The 13,414-nt window shown below is 53.1% G+C and overlaps 1 protein-coding gene across 2 annotated transcripts; it reads right to left on the reverse strand.

The window, feature by feature from the left end:
- Nucleotides 1-460: 460 nt before the first annotated feature.
- On the reverse strand, nucleotides 461-13,410 carry BAIAP2L2 (BAR/IMD domain containing adaptor protein 2 like 2). Of its 2 annotated transcripts, none has more exons than XM_048301490.1 (14): nucleotides 12,376-13,410; nucleotides 11,377-11,452; nucleotides 11,013-11,099; nucleotides 9,959-10,020; nucleotides 9,570-9,641; nucleotides 8,123-8,239; nucleotides 7,605-7,751; nucleotides 6,983-7,135; nucleotides 6,403-6,544; nucleotides 5,407-5,632; nucleotides 4,421-4,492; nucleotides 3,916-4,096; nucleotides 2,057-2,097; nucleotides 461-1,243 (listed from the first exon to the last, which is right to left on the reverse strand). In XM_048301490.1, the coding sequence occupies exons 1-14, from the start codon at nucleotides 12,412-12,414 to the stop codon at nucleotides 1,168-1,170; spliced, it is 1,491 nt and encodes a 496-aa protein (XP_048157447.1). In that variant the 5' UTR covers nucleotides 12,415-13,410; the 3' UTR covers nucleotides 461-1,167. The 2 variants fall into 2 exon arrangements, 1 of the variants encoding a protein (XP_048157447.1); XR_007203151.1 differs by having other exon boundaries at nucleotides 1,161-1,243; nucleotides 2,057-3,828.
- Between the last annotated feature and the right edge of the window lie 4 nt (nucleotides 13,411-13,414).

A 13,414-nucleotide genomic window follows, 5' to 3' on the forward strand; every position in this document is an offset into this window, starting at 1 on the left:
ATGTCTATTAATAAAGCTAATCAGCTAAGCCCTGGCCACCTCTAGCGCTCCATCCCTCACTCATGCTACCTCTCCCGTGAGGGCTCCCCCAGCACACTTAGGGTATTCCCAGATTGGTGACGCCCTCACAGGTCCTAGGGGAATGTTTTTCCCCTGCACTGAGTGGCCCTGGGGTGCCCAGGGCACAGGTTCCAGCAGTGGGTGAGGAGAAGGTGGCCACAGGACAGATGGGGGGACTCAAGGGGGGCAGCCAGCAGTGGGCAGTACAGCCCTCCTGGTGCCCTCCACATCCACCCCAGACCCTGGGCTGGTGGCTGCATCTGGACCCACAGCACTGCAGTGTCCAACACGACAACCATGGGCAGCCATCGTGGCCCCAGTGCTGGCGGGGAGCTCCTCTCCTCCTCCCCCTGCATCCTGTGACTGAGGTGATGGCCACTGAAATGGACACAGAAGATGCATTAACCATTTTATTTTAAAAAAACCCATATGTTTTCCACAGGACAGTACATGAAGGAGCAGGGCAGTGCTGCTGGACAGTGTCGCCTGCCCCTGCCTTGCCCCAGCACTGCCCAGCAAGCGCAGCACCGGGGGTGAGAAGGGGCAGGTGCTGCTACAAATGGACACAGTTGTCAAAGGGGCTAAGACCAGACCCTGTCAGCTGGACCACATCACTGGAAGCCTTCTTGTAGCCTTCTCTTTTGGGATTCGTTCTTCTGGTAGCAAAGGAACTGTTTTGTGAGAGTCCTTCTCTGCCCACAGCAGAGATAGCAAAGCTTCACCTGCAACATCCCGACAGCACTGCCCTGGCTGCAGATGATCTTAGCCAGCCTTACCTCCATCCACCTCCAGCATCATCCCCTCTCCAAGACCACCAGCATCAGTAGCACCAGACTTCTCCCTCCCACTCAAGTACAGCAACACCACAAGGAAAGGGAAGGGAAGGGAAGGAGGGATCAATCCAGAAAGGGCAGCAGAGATCTGCTTCTGGCTAAAGCACACCAGACACCCAGGTGAGATGGGTCCCATTGTCCCAGAGGTATGGGAGGGGAAAAGAGAGTTCGCTCCATGAGTGGCAGCACTAGGTTGCTGCCCAGCTGGAGGTCACAGCGTGTCACTTCTCCTCCTCCTTCTGTGCTGAAATTCTTCACCGTCCCCAGCCCTGCTTCATCGGATGATGGGCGCCGAGCGGTCATTGGTGACTGTGGGGCGCAGCTTGACTGTGGCAAAGGGGTTGGTACCTCTGGAAAGGGAAACAGGCAACCATCAGAAAGCCTGCAAATGCCACGCGGGGATCCCTGTGACCAAGCAAAGGCTACTTAGTCCTGTTGCACAGTCACCTCCATGCCAAGGAGGAGAGTGTGGTAAAGCTCATTCCTGAGTATGTTTTCTCCATCCTTTACACACCCTGCTGCACGTTCCCATGTGGTTCCATTTGGGCTCTCCCAAGGGCTTCTCACCCTCCCTCTTCCACAGGATGAAGGGACACTAGCACATGGCTGTCCCTCATGATAGCACTCTACACTTGTAGAGCGTACACCGACCCTCCAAGCAAGGAGCTGGGCAGCAGAAAAAGGCCACAGCACCACACCAGAAACATGGGGACACCAACCCAGCTGCAGGGGGAAGAAAAGCAGGCATTGATGGCATGTCTCATCTCCACAGACCTGACTCATCGAAACTCAAAACAACAACTTTTATCCCTCAGCCCTTTCCAAGCAGGCAGAGATGCACAGTCATGTAGCTCCACACTCAGGCTGCGAGCTGCTATTGTGGCCCTTCCAGAATGGATGGGAAGGAGCATGCAGGTCTGGACATGTGTTCAGGGTGCTCAGCTCCTACCTCATTTTATCAGTCAGGATAGGACCTTCCTGGTCAGCAGAGGCCAGAATGGACCACCTCTGCCTCCTGTCCTGGGAGGTAGGCTGCACATTGCTTTTGCCCAGACACTTCCCTGTTCCTCCCACATTTGGTAATCCAAAAGATTAAATAATAACAGCATTGTAATAATACTCCCCACTGTCAGATGGCTCCAGAGTGGAATTCCTTGTCTTACCGTGGGAAGAGCTCAGGGGGCTGGTCAAATACTCCTGATTTCTGCAGTGAAAAGAAAAGCAGCAGTGGGAAATTTGGAGTGGGGAATGGAGAGAGAAAAGTCGGGCAGGAGACACTGCACACACGGAGGAAGATTTCACAAAACGCTTAGGAGAGTTAGGAGCCCAAGTCCTCTTAACAGGGCTCTGACTCCTTATTCAAGCTTTGCAAAAGTCCACAAATTCCCCACTATAGATAATACCCTGAATTTTGTTGTGGGGGGTTGTCCCTAAACTAGGGGTTCCTTACTCCCCTAGGACATCTTCCTTTGTTTTGGGGAAGAAAGGAGATGACTCAGATCCCCAAAGTGTCATATCTGAAGAGCACAGCAAACAGTGAGAGTCTGAGCTACATTTCACCCTCCAGCGCAGCCAGAGATGCCCCCTCATGTTGCCCACACACCCTGGCAAAAAGTCTGTCATCCGTGCCCTCACATGCTTCCTGCATCCATGGGGAATTCCAGAGGTGTACCTACCTACCCTACACCACATATTACTTAAAAGTGGACAAACCTGACGGACAAAGTTAGACCTAGGTCCTGTGGCCCTTATTCTTGGCCAGTAGATAGTGAAGGATCAGTGACAACTGACCTGCTAAAGTACTCTGGTGACAGACAAGACAGCCACACGTGGCTATTTGTGATCCAGTTGGGAAGTCACACCCATTTTCTTGTGGCTCAACTGGGGGATGTCCTGGGCATACATTTAAAGCAAGGCTGAGTCTTTCCAAATCAGTCTTTCCCTCCTTTCTAATGAGGTTCCACACTTTGTCATGCTATTCCAAATGCTGCACACAACTCATGACTCAATCCCAGGTCTATCCCTACACCCTAGCCCTGGGACCAGATGAAAACCAGTGACCCAGAGGGACAGAGAGGCTGCAGAGGCTGTTCCCCGGAATTGTGCAGCCTGAGGCTACCTGAAACCACAGAGCAGGACATAAAAGGAAAAAAAGAGTAATTAAACATTGCAGTTTCCAGTTCTTTGAGCCATCCAATTGCTTGCAGCCTTGCACTGGCCTGGAACCAGTAACCACGGACAAGGTTTTCCAGCCCTCTGTGAGACTGAGCAAGTAATGCCCCACAGGCAGCACTGTTCTTCTTTCTCCCAGGTCCTCACCTTTAACTTTGTTCTCCCCAGTCAATTCCCCACTGCTGGAAGCAATGATAAGTGGAGGACTTCCTTCTCCCATCCATAACCCATGGGTTGGACACAACTTGTTCTAAAGCTCTCAAAAATAGCTCGGCCTTTGCTCTCAGTTTTTCCCTACCCCAGCTGTGACTTTAAGCCAACCCTCATCTGAATTTCAAAGAGGAACCCTATGAAACTCCTCTCCATTCTCTGAAGGGAGAAGAAGGATGGCATCTCTGTTAGCTGGTCACCCACTCCCAGACCAGCCTGGTCACTCCACAGTCCTACTATTAGCAGAAAGAGGTGCTGCCCTGGAGCCACCAGAAATCAGGCTGGGAGGTCATGGAGGAAAGGACTGAACTGAAGGGTCCCTGGTGAGCAAAAAGAGAGAGAGGTGAGAAGGGCAGGGGCAGAAAAGCATTCCCTTGGGGGAGCAAAGCCAGGCACTGAGGATCTGCACACAACAAGCAGACTGGCAGGGGTCAACAGAACAAGGTGGCATGTGAACAGACTGGGTGAGAAAGACTGGTGCTAACAAGACCTCTTAACTCAGGAAGGCAGCAGGTCCCTTCACCAACACCAGAAACGTGATTGTCTCTACTGGCTAAAGCAGAAAAGGTGTGCCTTGGAGCATGAAAGTCAGACGTGGCCCACTTCACACACAGCCACCAGTCTCTGCTCAAGCACTCACCTTGGAGCCAGAATTGAGTGGGGCAACCATCCCACTCTGGTGACTGCTGGCACCCACTGAGAGGGGAGGTGGGTTCGGCACGCTGGGCTGGGCAGCAGCAGGCCAGTAATTGCTAGAGGACTGAGTGCTGGGACGGTCCAGGATGTCATCCATACTGTGGCTGCTTCGCAGTGGGAAGGACCTGAGCAAGAGGAGAAGACAGTGAGGTGGGAGTCAAAGAGCAAGGAACAGGGAGCAGCATAGGTGCTAGCCACAATGTGGGATATCTCTGGAGGAAATACACGTGTCTTGGACTGGCCCAGTCCCAAGCACCTTTGAGATGACATTGCACATGTTACAGGAGCTGCCTAGAGAAGCCTGAGAGATCCCAGGGCACAACGAGGCCCTTGGCGGGTTCTCCAGCACGGGAGCCCTGCAGCTCTCCATGGACACACTCTAAACAATTACCCCACTGGCATTAGTGGTGTACCAGGAGGTCCTGCCCAGCCAATTGCCCTCCTGTTACCTGGTGTCTGGCTCCTCCATCTCCCTCGCATTCTCCAAAGGCTTGACATAAGCTTCAGGGAACCAGCCACACCTAGAGCACAGGAACAGAGACAAATGAGGCCCAGGCCACTGTGGTTTGTGGTTCTTCAGATCCAGTGGCCCAGCACTTCTGATCTACGCCCATCCCACACATCAACCAAGCCACATTTGCCACTACCATGTGTGACAGGGTTCCTGCACTTCTTTCACCCATGGGTGGGGCACAGGGGTTATCGTGGCGCAGACTTTGAGCTTGGACTCGCTTATCTCAGGGGCTGTGCAAAACCTGTGCTCCTGGGAGTAGTGTTGGTACAATCCAGCAAGAGACACTCCAACCAACTGCAATCACAAGGAAGCTGGGGAAACTCTTCCAGGGATTTTGCAGCAGCTCCACTCCAGAAACAGCCGCCCAAAGACAGGCACTGCTCTTATTCATCTCACATCTGTGAGCGTTCCTGCAGAGCACATCCTATGTGGAACGAGGCAGGCTTTACACACAGATGTTGGCTGGCAGTGCCACAGGGAGTAATTCAGTAAGTGCTGGGTGCAGCAGTTTCCATGGCCTGCCTGTGCTGGAGGCTGTGGAAGCAGTTGCAGCATGAGCTAAGAAGTGCCAGGCCTCTCAGGTAACTGCAGCGGTTCATGGCCCTGAGCTGGATCCCATGACAGGAGTAACTCAGCCATGCAAGCCAGGAGGGGGTCACTGCATCCCTGGCTCTTCCACCCAAAGCCCCTGGAGGTTTCTCAGGCAGCCCACCCAGGCCAGCGCTGCCACACTGCATCTTCTTGGCACGGAGAGCCCTCATCACTGAGGACACAGCGTTGTCCCCCACTGAGATGGTGGGTGGGACACAGTGCCCAGGCCACACCAGGAGGTGAGCAGGGTGATAATTTTGGGCTTAACCCTCCCAGCTCCAAACTCGACAAGCCTGCATCTGGCCAATTTGCAGCACCAGAATCACGTACATGGACGAGCCCTCCAGTTTGCCATAGAGCCAGCCATTCTGCGCCTCTGGCATCAGCACCGCGATGACATCCCCGGGCTCAAACCGCAGCAGGGTCCGGTTGGCACCCGTCGTGTGGGGCACGATGGCTTGAACTCTCGTTGTGCCACTCCTCTTCCTGCCCTCGCTGGCGCTGCTGGCCTCGCCAAAGGAACCCGAACGGGACGTACGGCCCGTAGGGAGCAAACCTGGGGGGAGGCATCCCAGGGGTCTGGCTGGAGCCTGGCGTCCTCCTGCAAGACCCATGCTGCCTCAAAGGGAGCAGTGCTTCCCCAGTCAAGTAATTACTCTAGTGGAGGAGCAGATGGCCTTTCAGGGAGAGAGCAAGGCATAGCATGGGAAAAGCAGAGTAAGCATCCTGCAGGAGACAACCAACTCAAGCCAAACCCATTTGTTTTGTGCTGCGTCCTCTTTGGCCAAATGCCTAGAGCATAGGCACTGCATGCCCTGGCTGATGCCCTGCCTGACAATCCTCTTCCCAACCTGCTAGAACTACTGATTATTTGGGTAATTTCTCTCTCTCCCTGTCCTTTTTTTACTTCTTTTAAAGACTTTAAGCTGAAATTTCTCAGGAAGGAGAAGCAGGTGTGTCACGAGGTAAGTGGCTGTGTTTCACAGGGCAAGCTAACATTTAATCCAGTAGTATGAGGGAAGGTGCTTTACTAAAATGGGAACTCTAGCAAGAACCAGTGCTTGAAAATTGCTCATTTGTAGGTTCCTCACCTCACACAGCCTGGCCTTGCCCTGGACGGACTCTGCCCTGAAGGCTGAGCTCACTTTCTACTTCAGCCTTGCCCTCTACAGCTCCCATAGGCACTGTCCTCTCACCATGCCCAGGAATGTGGCTGAGGTCTGGTGGTCTGATAGAGAGGTGGGCCCTTCCCAAACCCAACCCTCTCCCCAGAGAGCTCCAGCCCCTGTGTCTCCCCACAGCACTGCTCCCAGATACAGGTCATACTTGCTGCTGATGGTGTCCTCCGCAGTGGCCGCCTGGGAGACTCTGGCTGAGGAGACATTCTCATTTCTGGAGGGTCCGGAGAGAAGATGCTGGATCTACTCCCAGTCATAGAAGAAGCAAAGTCCCCAAGGGGTCTCTGGGGCTGTTGGAAGGAAAGGGGGCTGAACACACATCCACAAAGGCTGTGTTAGGCAGGAGATGCTCTGAGAGATATGCAGTCCCTCTTAGAAAGCCAAACTCAGCACATTCCTCCATCGCAGCCCACACACATGCTGCTCTTCCTCTTGGCCAGGAAAGGCCACTGGAGCTGGACAAGGCAGCAAACACCACAGTTGGCCAAGGACTGACCTTGCCCTGCAGCCTCACCGCCACAGAACTATTGAATTCTTTGGGTTGGAAGGGACTTTCAAGGTCATCTAGTCCAACCGGCTGCAATGAGCAGGGACATCTCCAACTAGATCAGATTGCTCACAGCTCAGTTCAACCTGACCATGAGCGTTTCCAGGGACAGAGCATCCACCACCACTCTGGGCAACCTGTTCCAATATTTCACCAAACAAGCTGTCTGTGGGCTCCTCACCATCTCGAGGTGGGTGGGTGTGAGCCGTCCAGATGGATACCCCTGGCTATGGGAGGCTGAGAGCAGACTGGGTGAGTGGCTGTTTGAGGGGTTGCGGCTGGCTTCCAGCTGCTCCTTCCATCGTGGTGCCTTGGTCTGGATCATGCTGCGAGCCTGGGGAGAAGGAGAGAAGAGGGGGTGATGGACAGGGCAGACAAGCTACAGAGGAAGCCTAGGGCTTACGTGGGCATTAGAGACCAGGTCCTCCCACAATTAGGCTTGTGGGAATGGCCAAACAGCTCCCTGTAGGCAGGAATTTCCAGGATGGCACCCTGCAACAGAGATCCCACGGTCCCAAAGACCCTGCTATAAACACCTACAGCACCCTTTCCTCCTCCATCACTCACACACCCAACTAACCCCATGTCAGCACCATCCTCAGCCCCAGACATCTTCTCCCAGCCTAGTACAGCCAGCCTGAACTTCACAGCAAGAAACAAAATAGCTTCCTGCCCAGTCCACATGCAGATGCATCCTTCACCTAAGGGATTGCTCAGCCCTGGCTCCCTCCTGCCTGCATGCTCCCCCTCCGGCCCTGCTGCCTGCTCCCCCAGTTCTGCTCCCCAGCATGTCAGGGCTGTACCCTGCTGTAAAACTGGAGGAGAGTGTTGTAGAGCGTCTGGTGCTTTTCAGCCAGGAAGCGGTAGCGGCGTTTCTCCTCCAGCTCAGCCTCCCTCTGGCTCTCAGAGACGAACGCCTGCATCTCTGAGCGCAGTCGGATCACATTCTCCTGTGTCACAGGGAAAAAAGGGAGGAAGGGACCAGTGAAAATCCAGCAGAGTGGGCTCAGGGCAAGGGTTGGAAGGGGTCATCATGTCTATCAGCTTCCCAGTCCACTTGCAGTGCTGAGCAGCAGAGAGGAGCTAGAGCAGCGTGCCAGGGATTAAATTCTTGCTTATTGAGGCTTCCTAAATGAGGAAAGGGCTTGGCAGGAGTGAGTACCACAGGTCAGTAGCATCCTGTAGAACAGGAGTTTCCTACTTTCCTGCCTTTTGAACATTGGGGCAACCCCTTAGCTGAGGTTGCTGAGAAATCAGCCCTGGCTTCCAAGATACTATCCAGTTCTTATTACTAACTCCCCTTCCTGCAATCACTGCTTACCTTCATCTCCCGGGCATTTTTGTCACGAGCCCTCTCCATTCTCCACAGCTCTGCCATGCACTTATCCAGGTTGGTGGCTCTTCGCTGATACTCCAGCTCATACTGCTTCTGGCTCTCCTGCCAGGGAGAAAACAGGCTCAGTAAGGAACCAGAGACCCGGCCACACCGTGAGGCAGCAAGGGTCCTGCTCTGATTGATGGTTGTGAAACATAGATTTAGAAGAAACAAAGATTTTAGTTATAGGCTAGCTGTGTTGAGATTAGTTGGAATAGGAAAGAACTTGGGCCCAGTAAGAGTTAATTAAAATAGTTAGTTAGGAGAGCTGGGCCTGAAATGGGTTTTAAGATGTTAGTAACTGATTGCCAAATAACTGATGATCCGTCATTTGTGTGTTTGCTTAGCTGTGCTTAGAATGGGAAGTAGAAATATTGATAAGTTGGTGTAGGGAACAAGACAATTACCAATTTCTTCCCTTTGTGGGAACCCATCCAAAAGTCATGCAAGAAGAAACTTACAGGTCACTAAAGTAATTAGGATTGTTAAAGCTCAGAGAAGCAAAAAGGTCAAAATGAGGAAGATGAGTTACTTCATCTTTTTTGGGACCACTGACCCAATTCAAGACCACTGACTCAATTCAGGACACACACTACGCATGCTTAATAACATTTAAGCTCATTTCCATACGCAGTGGAGAATGGGAGGTGTTAACATTATGAATATACATTTGTATTTTGGATATTCATAATTTTTGTAAATAAAAAGCTTTGTGTTTGCTTGGATTGGGGCCCTGCCTCTTAGGGAGCTATCCCATGCAGTGCCTGGTGCCACATAAAACATACACTTTCTAACTCTAAACTGTTAGAAAGTATTTGTCCGTCCCAGTTGGATATCGATATTGGATCGATATTCATATTTTGGTAAATCAGTTGGATATCTGAGTCCACCTGCAATCAGGCTTCACCCGGATCTCTTATAAAATGTCTTTCTTTATCTTTCTTTTCAATTTAAATGGCCCCAGAGTGCTGATGAACCTTCAGATCTCAGGAGCAAGGACTGGCACCCAACTGCCCCAGCACTGGGAGCAAGTCCCCAGGCCTCTACCTCTCCCTGTGACACTACCCACCAGCATGGCCAGCTGGGCCATGGCAGCACAGGACCCACAGACAAGCAAAGCCTGGGGTTTGGGGAAGCTGGGAACTCTGCTTTTGGCATGCTGAGTCTCTCAGCTCTGCTCAAGCATTTGGCAAGTCCCACTGCACAAAGAACAGCCACCTCTTTAGCTCTCCATAATCAGCTGAACAAGGGGGTTTGTTCCATGATGGAGAAGATAAGACCCCCTATCTCGTGCTGAGAAGAATGAAGGAAACACCTCAAGCATTCAAGCAAAAACCCTTAGGTGAAGGGGAGAGGGGAACAAGAACTGAGGAGAAGGGAGTGAATCACTTACACTGATGAACTGCACATCCATTTTGCTGTTCTTCTCCATGTGCTGCAGCAGGTCTACGTGGAAGGTCTGAGCCTGAAAGAGGCGAAGGAGCCATCACCCTTATCCCTTCACCCAACATCCCTTCACCATACGGGGATGTTGCATGCACTGTGATAAGGGGTGGCTCATAAAACATGCTGAGCATATGACTCACTCACAGCCAGGCTCTGGGCATGCCAGCCCTGTAACCCTCCTCTGCCACGTGCAGCAGGGAAAGCAGGGAGGCAGGCACCTGCCTGCAGGTGTGTGTGAGGGCAGCTGATGGGGTGAACACGGTAAATGGTGACAAGCTGTATTTAAGTAAATCACTTTATTCTCCACCTCCACCAGCCCTTGGGAAAACCACTCACCACAACTTCCAAATCAGAGCTCAGTAGTCTCTGCGTGTCAGACATCTGCATCAGAATTTCACCTTCAGGGGAAAAAGACAGAAGGTGAAAAAGTCCTGTGGTCATGTCCTCGTGTGCCCAAGGAGGCAGACCAGCAGCGTGCAGCTCAGGCTGACGATACATGGCTGTGGAAGAGATATCAGAAAGCACTGCTCTCTGCACCGCGCTCAGCTACAGCCCCAGGTGTCAGCAGGCAGCCTCGCCTCTGCCACGAGCTCTGGGTGCTGGGTTTCTGTTCTGCCACAGCCCCTGCAGGCCCCATTTCTAATCCCAGTGGCTCCCCAGCTGCAGTGCACAGTTCTGGCTGTCCCATGGGAAGGTAGCTCCAGCACCCACTCCGATGCTGGGCATGGTCCCGCTTCACCAGTGTCGGTGTTATGGAAGCAGGAAAGGAAGAGACTGATGACGGAGCAGAGGAGCTAGCTGGGAGGTGCAAATGACAAAAAGAGTCTGCAGAAGGGGCGCATCTGCTGGCAGCTTTTTGCTAAAAAGTTTAGCAGCGGAGCAGTTCCCTGAACATATTTTCAGCAATCGCCACCAGGCTGCAGAGTTATTTACGCTGTTGAGTGTGACTCCCTCAGCCCCAAGCTACCATTCCAGCTGTTGCAGGCTCAGGAGGACAAGACCCCATCAGTTGTCAGTGCATGATCCCTGGCTTTTCCCTCACATCTCCAAGAAGGAAAAAAATGCTTCCTCCATGATGAAAATTTCATTTCTTGGGGCAGGATGCCTCAACAGGGACTGGTTTCTGTGAGAGATCCATCCCAGGAGCTGAGCTCACTGACTGAACTCAGAGAGATACAGCGAAGAGTGCTGGGGCTGTGAGAAATATTCAAGGACACACAATAAATTTGACTCTCACCACCTGGACAGGGCCCTGGTACAGAGAGACACCACTTAAAGGAGCTGTCTTTCTTGCCCCAGTACCTGGAGATGGACCAGCTAAAAACCATAAAGGTCAAAAAAACATAACTGTGGCTCACCACAGGACAGATGACGTGCAGGAGAGCCTTACCCAGCATGTGTGAGGTGGAACTCTGCAGTGCTTGCTCCCCAATCTTCTCAATTGCCTTAAAATACACTTCAGCAGCTTTTGATAATGCTGTGGGGAGAGGAAAGGGGTGGTAAGGGTCTGGCCTGCCTTCCCACCATCACCACCACCAGCAAGCAGCACAACAGAACAGCCAGCCCCTGGTACCTCGCCTATAGGCACCCCCATCTCTCCCCATCAGCAGTGGGTCCTGGAGCTGAGGAGCGCTTAAGAGCAGCTCAGGACATGTCAGAGGTGGCAGACCCTGTCCCAGGTGGTGGCACAGGGGATGCCCAGGCTGGATGCAGCACTATGGTCTGGAGCCCTGGCTGTGTGGGACCCCACTCACCGTGGAAGGCACGCAGGTAGTTGTTCCCCAGGTACACCAGGTTCTCCAGCGCAGGGTTGAACTGCTCCAGGATACTCTGTGGCCAGGCAGAAGCTCGTTAATGCCATTCTTCCTCATGCCCAGAGACCTCAGCAGGTCAAGGCTCCCCTGCTGTGGTTTGGCTGGGTGAAAGCCCCCTCTGGCGCACTGGAACCGAGGCGATGTACAGCCATGCACAGCCAGCTCCCTGCATCGGGGCTGGCTAGCAACTCCAGCTGCCCTTAGCCTTCCCAAGGCAGCCAGGAGAGGAGCCAGAGGGCCAGAGGGCAAGGTAGCTCACTGCAGAGCCAAGGGGTCGCCTGAATGAAGACGGCTTTCTCCCAAGGGCCCACACCCACTGCAGGCAGGGGAGTAACTGCAAGGGGATCTGAGCAGCCTTTTCCCTCACCCCACAGCCAGCCAGAGGGCCACTGCTTATTATCCAGGCATGAACACAACCCTTTCCCAGCCAGGATGTGGTGCACTGCCAGACTCAGCACTTAGTAACAGAAGGGATGGACAACCAGCTTCTCCACTTTTATTTGCATTTTATCAAAGGTGCCCATTGGCTACAGAGAAGACCAGAGACTGGAATAAGCAATTCCCCACTTCTGTCAGCCCTCCCTGCCTTGTTTCAGCACTGCTGTGTGTAGGGAAGCATTTCTTTCAAGGGAGGGGCAAAATGGACGATCGAACTTCTTCCTACCAGCAACCAAGGTGTGTCACCCTTCATGCTCCATGTCCAAGCCACCCTGGCTGCCCAGTTCCTTCCTGAAGCCTTTAGGACACACACCACCCTCTCCTCCTGCCAGCTATCTGCTCCCAGACATAATCCAGAGCCCACAGGAGCTGCTGCAGCTCAGCCTGGGAATGGATTCAGCCCTCAGCTGTCCACCCAAGAGAGCCTTTGGTAGAAAACACTGATCTCCCACCCACGTCTCCCATATGCAGACAGAAGCAGCCTTTGATGCCAACACTCACCTTATAGATGGAGATGGTGGATCTGTAGGACAGATCCATTTCTGGAGCCTATTCACTCTCCCTCAGAGAAGCAAGGAGCAAAGTAGAGTACAAGGTGCTATAGGACTAGAGGACTCTGCTTCTGCACAGGCAGCTGGATGGAAAGAGCCTGTCACCAGCAAGGAAGGACAGCAGGAAGACACAGACGTGGTACAAAGGGAGCACTGATGGAGTTTAATAATTCACCAACCGAGAGGCTGGAACTTGATCTCTGAAGTAACCAGACTCTGGGGGGAGAGAGGAATCCTGCAACAGCCAGCAAGGACATGTGACCGGCTCTTTGCATTATTGATTGCCAGCTTGGTACCCAGCTCTGCCCGTCCTGACACCTGTGGTGCCGGCCACCTGCCCGAGTCACCACCTTATGGCTCGCTGCCTCCGGCACTGCCGCCACTCCGGCGTGGCTTGCTCGGCCTCACTGTGCTGAGCAACTGAGGTGTCTTCAGGTCTCTCTCACACAGGCACCTCGAAAGTCAGGAGATCCCTATCAGCTTGTGAGCAGGCAGCAAAGAGCAGTGGGCAGCAGGGTGCACAAGGAAAGCTCTAAACAAAATTCAACTCTGCCCTGCCCATTATTCCCCCACCCCAGGCTTCAGCCCTCAGGCTCTTAGCCTCCCTCCCACTCCCATTGTCACTGAAACTCTCTAACAGCAGGAACAGGCTTCTGTCTGAACCCTTTCCCAGGTTTCACCTCTGGTGAGCTGGGACCAGAGCGCTGTCATTGTGATTTCTTCTAGGCATGGGCCTGGGAAGAGAAGGAGCAAGCAAAAGCCAGCGTTCTATTTTTTAGGCCTGGCCAGCTCCAAGAGGATCCTCATATTGCAGCTGGTCCAAAGCCTCTCTACTCTGGTTGCAACTGCTGTGGGGCAACCAGCCCCTCACACCACACACATGCTGCCAGGGCTGGCTGCAGGGACAGCTCATTCACTTCTTCAGCCCATACAAAGGGTGTAAATCCTGTATCTCAAGGAGCCCTTTTTCTGATTTTCTACCTGTAAGA

Source organism: Corvus hawaiiensis, chromosome 4 (genome assembly GCF_020740725.1).
Source record: "Corvus hawaiiensis isolate bCorHaw1 chromosome 4, bCorHaw1.pri.cur, whole genome shotgun sequence".
Taxonomy (NCBI): domain Eukaryota; kingdom Metazoa; phylum Chordata; class Aves; order Passeriformes; family Corvidae; genus Corvus; species Corvus hawaiiensis.

Excerpts from the sequence above, each read along its gene's own strand:
- BAIAP2L2 (XM_048301490.1), bottom strand. The coding sequence starts at position 12,414 with ATGGATCTGTCCTACAGATCCACCATCTCCATCTATAAG. Across the intron at positions 8,240-9,569 it reads TGGATGTGCAGTTCATCAGT|GAGAGCCAGAAGCAGTATGA; the intron begins GTAAGTGATTCA and ends TCTCCCTGGCAG. Across the intron at positions 4,493-5,406 it reads AAACTGGAGGGCTCGTCCAT|GTGTGGCTGGTTCCCTGAAG; the intron begins GTACGTGATTCT and ends CCTGTGCTCTAG.